General features: G+C 36.8%; 1 protein-coding gene across 1 annotated transcript in view; it reads right to left on the reverse strand.

The window, feature by feature from the left end:
- Positions 1-1,460: 1,460 nt before the first annotated feature.
- The window catches only part of fmn2b (formin 2b), a 53,276-nt gene continuing 38,734 nt past the window's right edge, over positions 1,461-16,002 (reverse strand). The window contains exons 16-20 of the mRNA XM_051914487.1: positions 13,794-13,886; positions 10,925-10,976; positions 9,553-9,702; positions 2,419-2,500; positions 1,461-2,187 (exon numbers count right to left, since the gene is read on the reverse strand). Of these exons, the coding sequence (XP_051770447.1) occupies positions 2,161-2,187; positions 2,419-2,500; positions 9,553-9,702; positions 10,925-10,976; positions 13,794-13,886 (404 nt within the window). The 3' untranslated portion in view covers positions 1,461-2,160. The remainder of the gene's footprint in view (positions 2,188-2,418; positions 2,501-9,552; positions 9,703-10,924; positions 10,977-13,793; positions 13,887-16,002) is intronic.

Genomic DNA, 16,002 nt, shown 5'->3' on the forward strand with positions numbered 1-16,002 from the left:
TTTTAGTACATCGTTGTCGTGTAAACGTACCCTGCGAGAATAATGGAGTCCACACAACAACAATGTACTAAAAAAGTTTTTCTTTTGAGTTTTTCCTCATACAGGCGACAACTTTGTCAAAACGATCCTCATTCACACAGATCCGCAAAAATGAATAAGAGCGTTGTATTCTGCTGCCAGGCCAGTAGATGGCAACGTGACTGTGTAAAGAAACACTATGACTGAACACGTAATACGCATGCGCAAAATGTTTACACAGAGATGATAATGGTATCGTTTTCAAAAACTTGCACTTTGAAATCCTTTCCAAAGATTCAGTTCACATGCCGTTGTCGTGTAAATGAAAGGCTAAAAAGTTTTTAGTTAAAAATGGTGTTGAGTAAACGGCTCCTTAGTGAACTTAAGGAAATTATTCATGGAATGTGTTCATTAAATCAGGAGAATAGATCAGAAGAGGGCGTTGCGTTTTCTATATTGTTATAACGAGAAAGAAAACATTGCTGCGGACTGAAAAGAGCTCGTCACAGACATTCTTCTGATACCAACGTCACATTAGCTCTTTCCCCGCCATTGATGAAATTTTCTGGCCAATCCATGTTTTTACTGTTATACGGTAGGGGGCGCTGTTATGCATCTTCTGAAAGAGTACAGAATCTCAGGATCAAAACACAGGTGAAGAAGAAGCAAAAACAGGCGATAGAAGCGTTGTAGTCTTTGAAAAAAAACAACAACAAAAAAAAACATGATTTTCTCAGTTTTTTGTTCAAAATGTTGCTTTTTTTGATTAAACTTAAAAGAAGAAAAAAAGGCATTTAGCATGAAATCAAAAAAAATGAAGCATGAGAAACAGTTCAACGCTGAAGACATTCATTAGAGTAGAAAACACTGTCAGGATTATTATCGTTAAACTATTACAAACATTTCTGTTAATTGAAATAAAGCTGAAATAAAAGTTGAAAATTAAAATTAGAAATGTTGCCTTGGCAATAAACTGAAATAAGTTTGAAGAACTAAAATTATTAACTGGAAATAAATCTAAACTAAAACTGAAATAAAAATAAATTAAAAGCACAAACAGCAATATTTAAAGTATTTTTTGTATTTTAAAAAAAATATTAAAATTATTTTATATTTAAATATTTAAATGTAAAATTTTATTTTGTATATTTAAATATTGCTGTTTATGTGTTTCTTTTTTACATTTTTATATTTTTATATATAAGATAAAACTATATTTAAATATAAACAACATTTAAAAGTTTTTTTTTTATATTTTAAAAAAAATATTTAAATATAAAATTTTATATTTAAATATATTTTTTTAAAATATAAAAAATACTTTTAAATGTTGTTTATGTGTTTTTTACATTTAAAAAAAAAGACAAAAGCACAATGAATTTACTAAAAATATATCTAAAATTAAACAACACTGGCTCAAGTAAATCTCAAATCAAGTGAAATAAATTAAAATGTCTGAATTTATTAATCGCTTTATTTTACATAAATTACACTCTTCTCAAAACGTTCAGATACAAACAGTTATTGCACATGGAGCGCAGACGGATCCACACCTCCAACACGGACATGCTAAAAACAAACCAGAACGCTACATAAAGATGTTAATAACATTTACATTAATTTAAAAAAACGTCATTTTTAAATACATTAAGTGAGTGTGTGGATGCAGCAAAACAATCTTGCATAATTTCACAAAAACACTGAGTAGATTTCCTGAACGTTCGCCGTTTCTTTCGATCACGCTGTACTTTCTCAAGTGTCTCTTTCAGGTCCTGTAGGACGGGAGGGTGTTTGGCTCTGCTGTGCTTTGAACACGTTAAACGAGTGCGCTGATTAAAAGCTTGTGACGGTCGGCTGCTGATGTTTGCAAATAAAGATTTCTCTAAAAATAAAACAACGCTTTTCTTTGATGATTTTGCTTCCGTCCTCCGGTGTGCGCAGCGAACTTCAGCAGTGATTGTGGGAATTCTGGAGCAAACATTTGATATGTTCATCACCGCACAGGATATGACATCACATTCTGAAGGCAGATCACTTCCTGTGTCCGTATGGCAGAAGTAACACTGAAGCGGTGTGTGTGAGAGCGAATTAAAGATCGAACGGCAAGAGCCCGAGAGCGTTCGTCAGCCTTCATCAGACGTCTCATATCTTCATACCCAACTTTGCTTTCTGAGGGAGACAAAAAAAAAGACCAATTTAATTATTAAAGACTCCCTAATTGTGTTTGGCGTCTCCTACAACAGGTTCACATTCATCCAAGGTCAAAAACACTTTAATTTTCTCATTATATCCACTGCAGCTTCAGCTCTTTTCTCTCAGTGTCTGAAACAGGTTTGAACATTAACATCATGATTTTCTGTGTGTGAAGAGAGAGATATAGATAAATCTGACTTGACTTACGATTCCAGACGCGTGTTTGGGTTTGACGCTGTACGTGGCCTTTTCTTTCACCTGTCGGAAACACTCCTCCGCCGCCTTCAGCCTGAGAAAACATGAAGCAGCAGCTGAAACAAGTTCCTGCTCCACATTCATCGTCATAAAAACTATGAACCACAAATGGATGAACAGGACAGGGTTAATCCTCAACTAAAACTATGATCCCGCACTGATTCTGAAATAACACTGGTATGGGAATAAAGTCATGACCAAAACATTTGACACTATCTTCACTTTCTCTATAGTAAGTTTAGTTCAGGTTTAACAATTAAACAACGTGAAACACGAGAGACTGAGCGTTCAGTGCAGATCTCTGACACACACACGACACTGAGGAGACGCAAACACACTCCAGAAACAGCTCTAATCCTCATCACAGGCACAAACCGTACCAGTTACCCACAATCCCACATACTCGCACACACGCACTTTATTAATATGGAATATGACATTTTTCTTAAAGGGGTCCTTGATTATGATTTCTCTTTTTTAACTTTAGTTAGTGTGTAATGTTGCTGTTTGAGCATAACATCTGCAAAGTTACAACACTCAAAGTTCAAAGCAAAGGGAGATTTTTTTTTCCTTTTACAGAAATAGCTTTTTAACAGCTGGTAGAGACTACAACAAGCTTCTTCCTGGGTTGGTGACATCACAAACCCTAAAATTAACATAAACCCCACCTCTGAGAACACACAACAAAGGGGGCGGGGCCATGTTGGGCTGCTTTAGAGAAGAGGAAGAGTTGTTGTAGTAGAGTGTTGTTGACATGCCGTCATTTTACACCGGACTGCTTCACAAACGAGGGTCAATTCAACACAAAAGATTAACATGACGGCACATGCTAGTGGATGAGTTGAATCAACTCCACAGCAACTACATAAATTTATCCATTAACCGTTCAGAAACGTCTAAAAGTTGTAACTTCTTCCCGAATCTCTCCGTCAGTGTCGACTCCGGTTTGAACAATGTAAGGCTGAACACCGTCGTCATTTTGTCTGCCTGAGATTCTCCAGCTTTGTTGCTGTTGAGCGACCGAATCGTGAGCTGTTAAAGCTCCGCCCTCTTCTGGAAAGGGGGCGGGAGCAGCCGCTCATTTGCATTTAAAGGGACACACACAAAAACAGCGTGTTTTTGCTCGCACCAAAATAGCGGCAAATTTGACAAGCTATAATAAATGATCTGTGGGGTATTTTGAGCTGAAACTTCACAGACACATTCTGGGGACACCAGAGACTCATATTACATCTTGTGAAAGGGGCATTATAGGTCCTCTTTAATAAAATAATACTCTAAATAAGAAACAAACTGCCAGTAGGTGGTGGTAAATATCTAAATGAGTCACTGAGTCATTCATTCATTTGATTCATTCAAATGGCTGATTCATTCAGGAATGAAGTAAATGGCTCTTTATGAATTGGGGCATTGAATCATTCACCCGATTCGTTCAAAACGCAGATTCATTCAGAAGCACCGCTGTGTTTGGAGAAGTACAACCATTCTGCTATGGCTTTATAGGTAACAAAAACAGACAATATAAACGTCTTATTTATTGAACTGTTGTATAAATTCAGTATCACATTTGCACTCGTGCTATTCGGGACAAAAACAGCACTCGTTACTCGTGATACTTATATCATATGAGAAACTCATACAGGGGCATTTTTGCCACAATATCTTGAATTTTAGGGTCATTCTAACTGTATTCTACAGGCTTCATCACACAGTGAGTTGTTGCTCTGCTTGATGTTCGTTGTATGTCCTCCTTTGGTAACAGCTTGCATTCTTGCTGCCATTGTTTTTATGTAATCTCAACTGTTTGTTTATATCGTTTTGGAGTGTAACTATATCATCCAGCTCTAATCTGATAAATACAACTATAAAACATGAAGATATTATAAACATCATGGTTTTCTGTAAAGCTGCTTTGAAAATGTGTGAATTTGAGTGGCTGATGTGCTGTGGCAGGACACAAACAGAGGACCGGTCAGGAGATGCTTCGTCCGTGTTAACTTCAACTGGTCTTGACAGATATGTACACCACTTAATCGGAGCGTTCGGAAGTTATTAAAATCTTCCTCTGTGGCTGAACGCAGATGATTAAGCAGCGCAGGAGCGGATTCGTTTACACACGCGTCTCGCTCTTCTTCTGCAGGTCATGTGTGCGGACGGATGCCAGGCGCTGCGCTGCGTTTCATGACCTCCGACCGGTGAATGAAGCCCAAGCACCATAATTGGCCATGTTTAGAGTCACAGACGAACCCTCTGACGCTAAATGCATTCATGAACCGACAGCATTACATTATTTAAAAGCGAGTATGAATCTGGTGTTGTTCAAGAAGGAATCGGATGTGAATGATGCATTTATTGCATTATTAAACCTGATAATCATCATTATATCAGTACTGGAGAACATCAGAGGATCTTAATGCATCCTGAGATGTTCCTGCAGATTTCTCTATCAGATACGACACAAAAGAGGCCAAACGAAGCAGAAGCGACGGCCTCGGAGAGCTGAAACTCATAAAACAAGACGGATTCAGAGCCGTAACTCAATCACCGCGGCGTCGTGTCCGCTGGAACAGAAGTGCAAAGCAAACGGATCATTTGTTGTGATGTATTTGGCTGCTAAGAGCGCCGTGTGTGCCGGCCTTGTGAGTGCTTGAAATGTTTACTGGAGGAAGAATTATGGGCTGCGGGTAAAAAGCAGAGAGATATTCTTTCTGCACATCAGTAGCAGCTACTTTAAACACCGTAAAAACATCCCGGCGCACAGGAAAAGATCCATGTATCTTAGCAGCGCGAGTGCCGTTCTGTCTGTTGGACCGGGACGAGGACGAGACGCTGCCTTCACAGCCAAATATGGTGGTGCTGCGGCGCAGGTCACGATCCGCTTCACAACCTTCCGCTCGTGATGAAGAGAGAGAGAGAGAGAGAGAGAGAGAGAGAGAGAGAGAGAGAGAGAGAGAGAGAGAGAGAGAGAGAGAGAGAGAGAGAGAGAGGCTTGTGCTGCGAGACTGACAAACTGAAACTTTAGAAACGACTGGAAGTCAGACTCACAGGGAAAGAAAGTTAAAAAAACTAAATTAAATGAAATAAAGAAAACTAATAAAAAAAAAATAAAACAATAAGGAAATAAAGAAAAAGATAAATAAAAACAAAATCAAAACAATGAACTGAAAGAAAAAAACTAAGAAATAAAGAAAAAGAAAGAAAAAACAAATACTAAAAATAAAACAAAAAAATGACAATGAGAAAACTATAAATAAAGAAATAAAGAAACAATTAAAAGAAAAAATAATAAAAATAATAAATAAATAAAGAAAAAGAAAAATATTAATCAAAAGAAAAAAGGAAGAAAATTAAGTGAAAAAAGAACTAAGAAAAAAAAGAAAAAAGAAAGACAAATAAAGGAAAAAAAATCAAAACAATTAAACAAAAGAACAAACAAAAAAAACTAATAAAATGAAAGAAAAAAAAGAAAGAAAAAACTATACTAATATAAATAAAAGAAAAATAAAAACATACAAAAATAAAATTAAATGAAATAAGAAATTAAAATAAAGAAAAAGATACATAAGAAAAATATACATCTAAAATAATAAAATACATTAAAAACGAAATAAAATGAAAAATAATAAAGTGATCAATAAAAAAAATAAAGAAAACTAATAAAAATAAAGAAAAATAAAAAACAATAAAAATAAAAGACAACTATAAATAAAGGAAATAAAAGAAAAACAAAACCAAAAATAAAATTAAATGAAAAAAAAAAAAAAAAAAAAAAAAAATATATATATATATATATATATATATATATATATATATATATATATATATATATATATATATATATATATATATATATATATATAATAATAAAAAAAAGAAGAAAAAAAAAAAAGAAAAAAAAGAAAGAAAAAAGAAAGCAAGCAAGTTGTTTCAGTGCAGTGCTCATGTATTGGAGACGTTGATGTTCTTCCACGTTTTTACGAGGCCGATCTCTGGACAGAGACTCCTGTGGAAGTGTCAGAGGTGTGAGACACACGACTGACTTTATAGTCTAATATCACGTCTGCGATTACAAACAGCCTTTAAAGAGGACCTTATAAAACAAGATATAATCGGTGTTGGAGAGCTGCTCAAAACACTGGAACAGAATAGAAAATAAACAGACACCGAAACAAATTCAACGAGAGACACGACTGCTCTCATGTGCCGAATCTTAGATTTAACTAAGGCTTTTATTAGGCTTACTGAGTTCTGTTTACCTGTAAACCAGCAGTGAAATGTTTATTTGCGTCACACTGCTGCTACTTTAGTTCAGCCCTCAAACCCAGACGGGGTTAAAGAAACACACACACGTATGAGAAGAGCTCCAGGGCAGAGAGGACGCGCGGGAAACAAAGCAGCGGCGCGGCTCTTCACTTGAGTGGCTCCGCTGAGTGCTTTCTGTGTCAGACAGATTTGTCTCTCTTGGCTCCAGATGACGAGACGCTCCAAACAGCCGCCCTTCTGTTCCAGCGCACAAACGACAAGCATTCATGACAAATTGGGGCCGAGTGACAGGGAGAGAAAATTCTTTGGGGTTTTTAGGTGCCGCTGCTGGAGAAAGGCAAACACTTTAGCGGCAGATCGTGTGATTAAGAGGCCAGCGAATGTCAAAGGAAACGCAACACTCTCTGGGAACTCATCTATCAGATACCAGACGCGCTCCGGGAGTCAGAAGTGTCGTTTCGGCCCTCAGATAAAGGCGCTCTGTGCGGAATAAAGCGCCGTCTTATCGCTGCAGGTACGAGCGTTGGGAAAGATCGGGCCCGTCTCGTTTCGTACATCTGGACGATTGTGTTTCGAATTATGCGCTGCATATTGAGTTTCATGCCCTGGCAGACGAGAGCTCACCGCTAACCTCGCCGCTCCGGAGGTCAGAGGTCACGGGCTCCGGCCATCGGGATTGCCTGAAATTGCTTACAAATTAGTCGGAAGAAACCATCGTCATCCGTACGCCGTTCCCACACGCCAAGAGGAAAGGTAATATGATTTAGCACCCGATGGGTCAGACGCAAAACTAATGACAGGAAGTCAACATGTTTAATGGTTTGTTATTAATGTTAAAGAAAGGAAGAAAAACAAATAAAGCAAAATAAGTAAATATACAGTATATATATAAAAAAAAAAAAAAAAAAAAAAAAAAGGAATAAATGAACAAAACCTAAGAAAGAAAAACAAAAATAAATAGAAAAAGAAATAAATGAAAACAAACTAAACAATTAAATGAAAAATGGACAGAAACAAAAGAAAAAAACAAAGCACTAAATGATTAATAAAAATAAAAAAAAATTGAAAAAATAAAAATGAACAAAACCAAACCAATGAAATAAAGACATAAAAAGAACAAAGAAAACAAACAAAGAAAAAACAAAAATAAAGCGAAACAAAGAGAATGACAATAAATAAATAGAAAAAGCAAAAATAAAGAAATAAATGAACAAGAAAAATGAATATGGAAAAACAAAGCGCTAAATGATAAAATAAAATAAATAAATGAACAAAAACAAACAAACAAACAAACAAACCAATTAAATGAAATAGACAAATAAAAAGAAAGAATGAGCAACAAAAAAATAAAGATAGATAAATAAAGAGAATGATAATAACTAAATAATGCTAATAAATAAATAAAAGCAAAAATAGAGAAAAATAAATGAACAAAAGAAATAAAAAGGGCAAAAAACAAGTAAAGAAAAAGATGAAAAGAAAAAAAATAGAGAATGACAAAAACAAATACATAGCGCAAAAATAAAGAGAAAAATAAATGAACAAAATTAAAAGAAAACAGAAAAAGGAAAAAAAGAAAAAGGAAAATAAAATAAAGAGAAAAAAAACCCCCAAAACAATTAAATGAGATAAAAAATTAAAAGAAAATGGCAATTAAAATAAATAAATAGAAATAAAGGAAAAAAAAGAAAAAAAGAAAAATAATTGAAAAAAAAAAAAAAAAAAAATAAAGAAAGAAAAACAAAGGAAAAGAAAGAAAAATAAATAGAATGACAAATAAGACAAAACAAATAAATGAAGTAAAAAAAAAAACTGTAAAAATGAAAAGGAAGGGCCTGTAATCTGCATGTGAGAGGTGAAACCGGACCGGCCGTTTCAGGACAGATGTAGAGATACGGCCGGCCCTCGGTGGCTCTTCCTCATGAATAATGTAAAGCTCGGCTGAAGGGCTCGTTTGTATTTGTTGACTTTCGGCGCTATCGCGACGCTCCATCGCACCACTGGAAGCTAACGGTACCGCTCCGGTACTCTTTTCATTAGCGGGGTTAAACAAACACACTGGGTTCATTTGACGCGCTCTCGCTTTCGTAATGTGGCAGATATAATCTAATATTAAACACATGGCACAAGTTATGGGAGAGTTAAAGTGCTTTCAGTGAAGACACCGCCTGAACATCACATTACTGCACAAGATTTAAGAATATTTAGATATTTTTACTGGAAAACAAGATAAAAATACTGAGGAACAACATCATTGCTCCGTTCTGCAGGGTCGTAAAACGTCAGACCCATCTTTGATCTTCACAGAGATCATCACAACTATCAAAGAGACGCGTTCAGTGCAGAACAAACGCACGAGGAAGATTCAGGAGCGTCTAATTCCAGGAATGCTGCTTCGGACACTTTTCTGTGTCAGAACAAAGCTTCCCTCCATCACAGACGCATGGTGTAACAAATCCGACCGCAGCGGAAGCGCCGTATATTCCCTCTGACAGAGCGTTCGCATATTTCAGACCGGAATGTAGCCATCCCATGATGCACCTGTGGACGCAGGCTCAGGTATTTGCAGTAACGCCACATTAAATCACGCAGCTGGACGGCAGGCGTTTCTAAAGCACACCTCACCCCTCCAAAGATGTTTTCACAACACTTAAAGAGCGACTCCTCCACAGAAAGGAGCACTTCATAAATCAGCCAGGATAAAGAAAGAGCTTCGGGGTTTTTTGGGTGTAAACCGACGTTCGCCGTCTAGCATTTCGCCACGATGATCCTGGACTAAACACTGACGTTATGGAGGGAAAAGGTGTTTGTTGACACACATACCTCTCCTGCAAAATGACCTTGTTCTCCTTCTTCCAGGTGTCTTTAAAATCGGTGGAGAACTCGTGCCAAACGGAGAAGAAGGTGTTGGGCGAAACCTCTTTCTCTCCGCTCTTGGCCTTGACCGAGAAGAAGACGCACAGCTCCAGGAACCTGCGACACAAACAGGAGTTTTCAAAGAGAAGCGACTGCAGTTCGAAGAATTCCTCATGGAGGGAACAGAACGTCTCGGCACCAAAATAAGAAAGAAACTTGGTTACTGGGTTCGTTCAGTGTTTTCTATGGAAGCTTGTTTCCACCACTAAATAAAAATAAAAAAATAAAGTCAATTCTAACTTTTTCTTGCAATTGCGAGTTATTCCCCCAGTTTCACAGACAAGGCTTAAGCCTAGTCCGAGACTAAAATGCATGTTTTAACTGAAAGCAACTTGTACGGACATCTTAAAATATGACAGTGCCATTGTTTTGTCTCAAGATGCACACCAGTAATGTTTTTTTCTAAGGCATGTTTATAAAAGCTACTTAAATACCTTAATTGAACTAAGGCCTAATCCTGGCCTAATCTAAGCCCTGTCTGTGAAACTGGGCCATAAAGTCAGATTTGCTTCATATAAAGTCAGAATTGCGATACAACCTCACAATGCTGAGAAAAAAAAAAACTTCAGTCTTTATCCCCTCACAATCGGACATAACACGCAATTCTGACTTTATATCACGCAATTCAGAGAAAAAAAAAGTCAGAATTATGAGATAAAAAGGTCGCAATTACCTTTATTTTTTTAATTTCATAATGGAAACAAGCTTCCGTAGTTTTACACCTAAAGATCCGGAAAAAAGACAGATTCACAAAAATCTTAAAGACCATACCAATTTTGAAAGATAAATTCTAAGGAGTTTGTAAAATGTTCCTCAGTGCAATTATTGAAAAATATTTTCTTAAGAACATCATAAAATTACAAGTTTTATCTTTAAGAAAATCTTAAATACTTTTGGGACCAAAAAAAAAAAAAAAATCTTAATCCTTAAGAAATAATTAGAAAGATTTTTATTATGCCTGTTAACTGTCAGTGTTCCGGGTAATTGCCTCTTTTCCCATCACATATTTTAATAATCATCATAAATTAGGTATCATTCAAAAGTTTAAACACTTAAAATTCACCCTGTGAAAATGTTTTTTAAATTTGACTGCATTACAATGGAAACGCTACTTTAAATCCTTTTAGCAGCTCAATTTTTGTGATATCAATTTCAAATTTGGAACAAATTGCCTTTTTTTTTTTTTTTAGTTATCGTTTTCATTAAAAAAAAAAAAAAAAAAAAAAAAAAAAAAACAAAGACAGAAAATTACTAAGTAATGGCAAAAATGACTCCTTACATTTTGTGCGTTTCACCGAGTTGCTTCTCTTGACTTTCCAGCTCAGTTTTTGCTGTAAAAAGAAGAATAAAAGTCATGTTTTGAATCTTTAAATTACATAAAAAGAGTCTGATCAGGATTCAAAACCTCTCCATGTGAGTTCACAGTTATAAAACAATTCATTTCTATAGCGCTTTATACAGTACAGACTGTTTGAAAGCAGCTTCACAGAAATAAACAGGAAGTGTTAATGTTACAAAAAAGGTATTAATTATGAAACAATTTGAGCTGTAAAGAAGCTCTAGAAGAAAATAGTGAGACGGTTCAGACAGATTTCAGATGCATCATTCCCAGGTTTTCCCAGATGTCTCTGTTCCAGAAGAGACAGAAACAGACAGTCAGGCAAGGATCGGACGATTTCTAGGAACATGGAATCAGGTTGTGTAATTGAAGCCAGAGAAGCAGCAGCGGCCGCCGTTAAATCATCTGACATCAGACGATAAGTGTGTGTGTAAAGGTGAGATTTGACCTGATGAGACGAGAGCAGCGTTTACTGTCTGTCGCTTATTAATGACAGATGTACAATTCTTTCACTCTGTCTGGTATGATGTTCAAGTTGTGGTAACTCTTGTTAAAAGCATCACCGATAACATCACCACGTCCAATCCTTTACCAAAACACAGAGGAGAAATATAACACTTATCTTCAGCAGCAGTGTAGGAAAAACAGACACTTGACCAGGAAACAGAAAGAAGGTGCTGCTTTTGATGTGATTCATGAAAGAGCTGCAGGTCAGATTCAGAGTTCAGCTGAAATGAAAATGAAAGCAGGAAAAATTTCAGCGAGTTTGACAAGGGCCAAATTGTGATGGCTAGACGAGCATCTCCAAAACTGCAGCTCTTGTGGGGTGTTCCCGGTCTGCAGTGGTCAGTATCTATCAAAAGTGGTCCAAGGAAGGAACAGTGGTGAACCGGAGACAGGGTCATGGGCGGCTGAGGCTCATTGAAGGCTGGCCCGTGTGGTCCGATCCAACAGACGAGCTACTGTAGCTCAAATTGCTCAAGAATTTAATGGTGGTTCTGATAGAAAGGTGTCAGAATACACAGTGCATCAGTTTGTTGCATATGGGGCTGCATAGACACAGACCAGTCAGGGTGCCCATGCTGACCCCTGTCCACCGCCGGAAGAGCCAACAGTGGACACGTGAACATCAGAACTGGACCACGGAGCAATGGAAGATGATGAATCACGTTTTCTTTTACATCACGTGCGTTGCTTATCTGGGGAACACATGGCACCAGGATACACATCCGAGTTTCTTTTAACTGTTTACACTCGCATAGGGCATAACAGACAACTCCACACGATGTGCATTTTGACAATTATGTGTGTATTTGACCATGCAGGCGCAATAAGCTGTAAAAGAGAACTGAATTTGGGATCTATGCTTGCGCTTCGACTTTGTGTCTGTCAGCGCATGGAGTCCTTTTTGTGAATCAATGCGAATCAGCAGAAGATTGAATAGCGAATCGTACGTGAACCGATTTTTTCCCCCACCCCTAATATATAAAAATGTATAAATTTGTATCTGCATGAATTTGGCTTCTTTTTAGGAAAGAGAGAGAGAGAGAGAGAGGCTTCCTCAGAAGCGCAGAGGTCAGCAGGGGTCACCGCTCAAGGTGCTCTTTGACAAATTGAGGCCGGTAGTAGTTAAGGGTTCAACGCCATGAAAGACCACGAATCACCCGTCTGTCTGTCAAGAGAACTGTGTGTGTGTGTGTGTGTGTGTGTGTGTGTGTGTGTGTGTGTGTGTGTGTGTGTGTGTGTGAGTGAGTGAGTGAGTGAGTGAGTGAGAGAGAGAGAGAGAGAACATGATGAATGTGTGTTTTTACATGTTTTTGAAACACTTTTGCTGCATCTCTGCATGACAGAATACATCAGTCTGCTGCAGTTTTGATAAAATCAGAACCAGATTTCTCCTAACTAAAGGCCCCGATATACTTCAAGCAAAATCGAAGAATAAACTGGTGTGACGTCATTCCGGACACAATCAGGACAAAAAAAATGTTTCTGGAAGTTTCTGAACTTCCTGGAATAGTTCACTCCAGCTGGTAAACACATTCGAGCAAACACCTCGGTGATGATGCAATAGGTGGGTGTGGCTCTGAGGCTCCTCCTCCTCTGATGTGTACATCTTCTCCAGTTCATTTCTTCTGTTCAGTCCATCGAGGTCAGACGCGAGTAAAAACAAACAGTGTAGAAACTGAAGCTGTAATTCTAACTGAAAGCGACACTGACACTTTTTCTCATGTTTAATACTGTAAAGCTGCTGCTTTAAAGTGATTTAATGTATAAAGTGCTGTATAATTATCCACATCACTATGATCAGATGCTTTCTTAACTGCTGTTTTTTGTTATTGAGAGGAAAACACACAGCACATAATTACATATTCATCTAACTGAGTGCGCCGTTGGGATGTTCGCTAACAGTACATCTCTGGAAAGGCATTTCCAACTCTTTTTACCCTTAAGCAAAGAACGAAAAAGAGTTTTCCTGCGAGAGTGTGTGTGTGTTGGCAGACGTCTAGTCCTGGTGGGTCAGAGACGCAGATTAATGCGACTCGGGGTTAGTCAAATCTCATGCTCGGCGCTCTGGAGGTCACGACGCATTAGCAAACCTAGCCTCTAATTTTCACCCACGGCAGAAGAAACGGCGCTGAATTAAGTGGATTCTCAGGAGAGACGGAGGAATTCTGTTCCACCGCTGATGGGAAGAATCTCAGGAATTCCCAAGTTTAATTGACACCAGTCACACTTCAGTGACTCCGATCGCAGGACAGATGCGTCCAGAATCTGTGACTCTTTAAATCAAACTCCCACGGTCGCTCACCTTCACTGACGAACGTCTCCATCTGGTCTTTAAAGGGCTGTAGATGCTCTTCCGTCGTGACCGAGCAAACCTTCTCCACCTGTGCAGTGCATGCTGGGAAACAGGACAATTAATGAATAAAAATGAATTCAAAACATTAATAAAAACTATAATAGCATCTCAATGACACTAGAATAACACTGTAAATAACGCAAACACACACTGACGCTTGAATTGAAACGATCATTGATTACTAATGCAGTTTCCACATCTCAAAAGCACATGGAATGATTCCCCTGACCTTTAACCTCCAGAAGGGTCAGAGAGCAGTTTGAGAGAGTCTACTGACCGATCTGAATACATCTGCAAACATCATCGGGATGGTCCTGAGATTAACCCAACCGAAACAAACCATCCATCTTGATGTGAACGAAACTCAAAGATCATCAGATGAGCCGCATATTGAAGCAGCGGTGAGCATGTAAACTCTGTTTGAAAGGGATCGTCTGGCGTCAGCAGCGTTCATGCAATGTAACCGTCTGAACTGTGTGAACCTGCCTCTTCTTAAACTTAGCCAGAAAAAAAAAAAAAAAAAAAAAAAAAAAAAGTGAAGTGTCAAAGTATCAAGTTGTTCAAAGACAAAACGAGCAGAATGTGTGGATAAACTCAGGATTAGACAAATCAAACACGTTAACCTGTGAACCTCAGAGATTAAAGGAGGCAGAAGTGAGCGAGGGGGGAAATCTTCACTTCCTTCCCAGAAAGCAATCTTTCATTCTCAGCTAAAACATGCAGCAATTAGTCCAATTACGGTCACGGGAAACAGTCTGGGCAGAAGGCGATTACCGAGAGCTTTTCCTCACGACCGCCGGGTTCACGACTGGAGAAATAAGACATTACTCCACCTGAGGGCAAACGCTGCGTTCCTCTGATTGCTGGTTGTGTTTTAATGTCACGGCGGTAACAAGTTAAATCTCTAAAACAGCAGTTTAAAAAAAAAAAAAAAACCTATATAAGGTTTATTAAATTTGCTTTAGACAAAAAAAAAAAAATAAATAAAAAAAAAAAAAAAAAAACAACCCTGAAACTATTTTTGAGTCTGTTTGCTAAATAATATAATTAAACTATAACATAACTGTGTGTGTATATGTATATATCCATACATATATACACACATATGCATTTAAATACACTACAGTTCAAAAGTTTGGGATCGGTAAGATTTTTAATGCTTTTAAAAGAAGTTTCGTCTGCTCACCAAGGCTGCATTTATTTAACTAAAAATACAGTAAAAACAGTAATATTGTGAAATATTATTACAATTTAAAATATCTGTTTTCTGTGTGAATATATAGTAAAGTGTAATTTATTCCTGTGATCAAAGCTGAATTTTCAGCATCATTACTCCAGTCTTCAGTGTCACATGATCCTTCAGAAATCATTCTAATATGATGATTTGATGCTCAAGAAACATTTGTGATTATTATCAATGTTGAAAACAGTTGTGTACTTTTTTTTGGATTCCCTGATGAATAGAAAGTTCGCAAGTACAGCGTTTATTTGAAATATCTTTTGTAACATTATAAATGTCTTTACTGTCACTTTTGATTGATTTAATGCATCCTTGCTGAATAAAAGTATTAATTTCTTTAATTTCTTTTCAAAAAAATACAAATAAAAATTCTTACTGACCCAAACTTTTGAACGGTAGTGTATAATGCTGTTCTTTTGAACTTTCTATTCATCAGGGAATCCTGAAAAAAAATTTTTACACAACTGTTTTCAACATTGTTAATAATAATAAATGTTTCTTGAGCAGCAAATCAGCATATTAGAATGATTTCTGAAGGATCATGTGACACTGAAGACTGGAGTAATGATGCTGAAAATTCAGCTTTGATCACAGGAATAAATTACTTCGTAAAATATACTCAATTAGAAAACAGTTATTTTAAATTGTAATAATATTTCACAATATTACTGTATTTTTAGTTAAATAAATGCAGCCTTGGTGAGCAGACGAAACTTCTTTTAAAAATATTAAAAATCTTACTGATCCCAAACTTTTGAACGGTAGTATAAGTATAAATAAATATATAAATATTCCACCAAATATTGATTTTTATAATTCTTCTGAAGTTAAAACATTAGTATTGTGTTGCTACATTGTAAAAAATAATTGTTGGTTTAACTTAAAGTTACCTGGTTGCCTTAAAATTTAAGTTCATTG

The sequence above is a fragment of the Ctenopharyngodon idella genome, chromosome 12 (genome assembly GCF_019924925.1).
Source record: "Ctenopharyngodon idella isolate HZGC_01 chromosome 12, HZGC01, whole genome shotgun sequence".
NCBI classification, from domain to species: domain Eukaryota; kingdom Metazoa; phylum Chordata; class Actinopteri; order Cypriniformes; family Xenocyprididae; genus Ctenopharyngodon; species Ctenopharyngodon idella.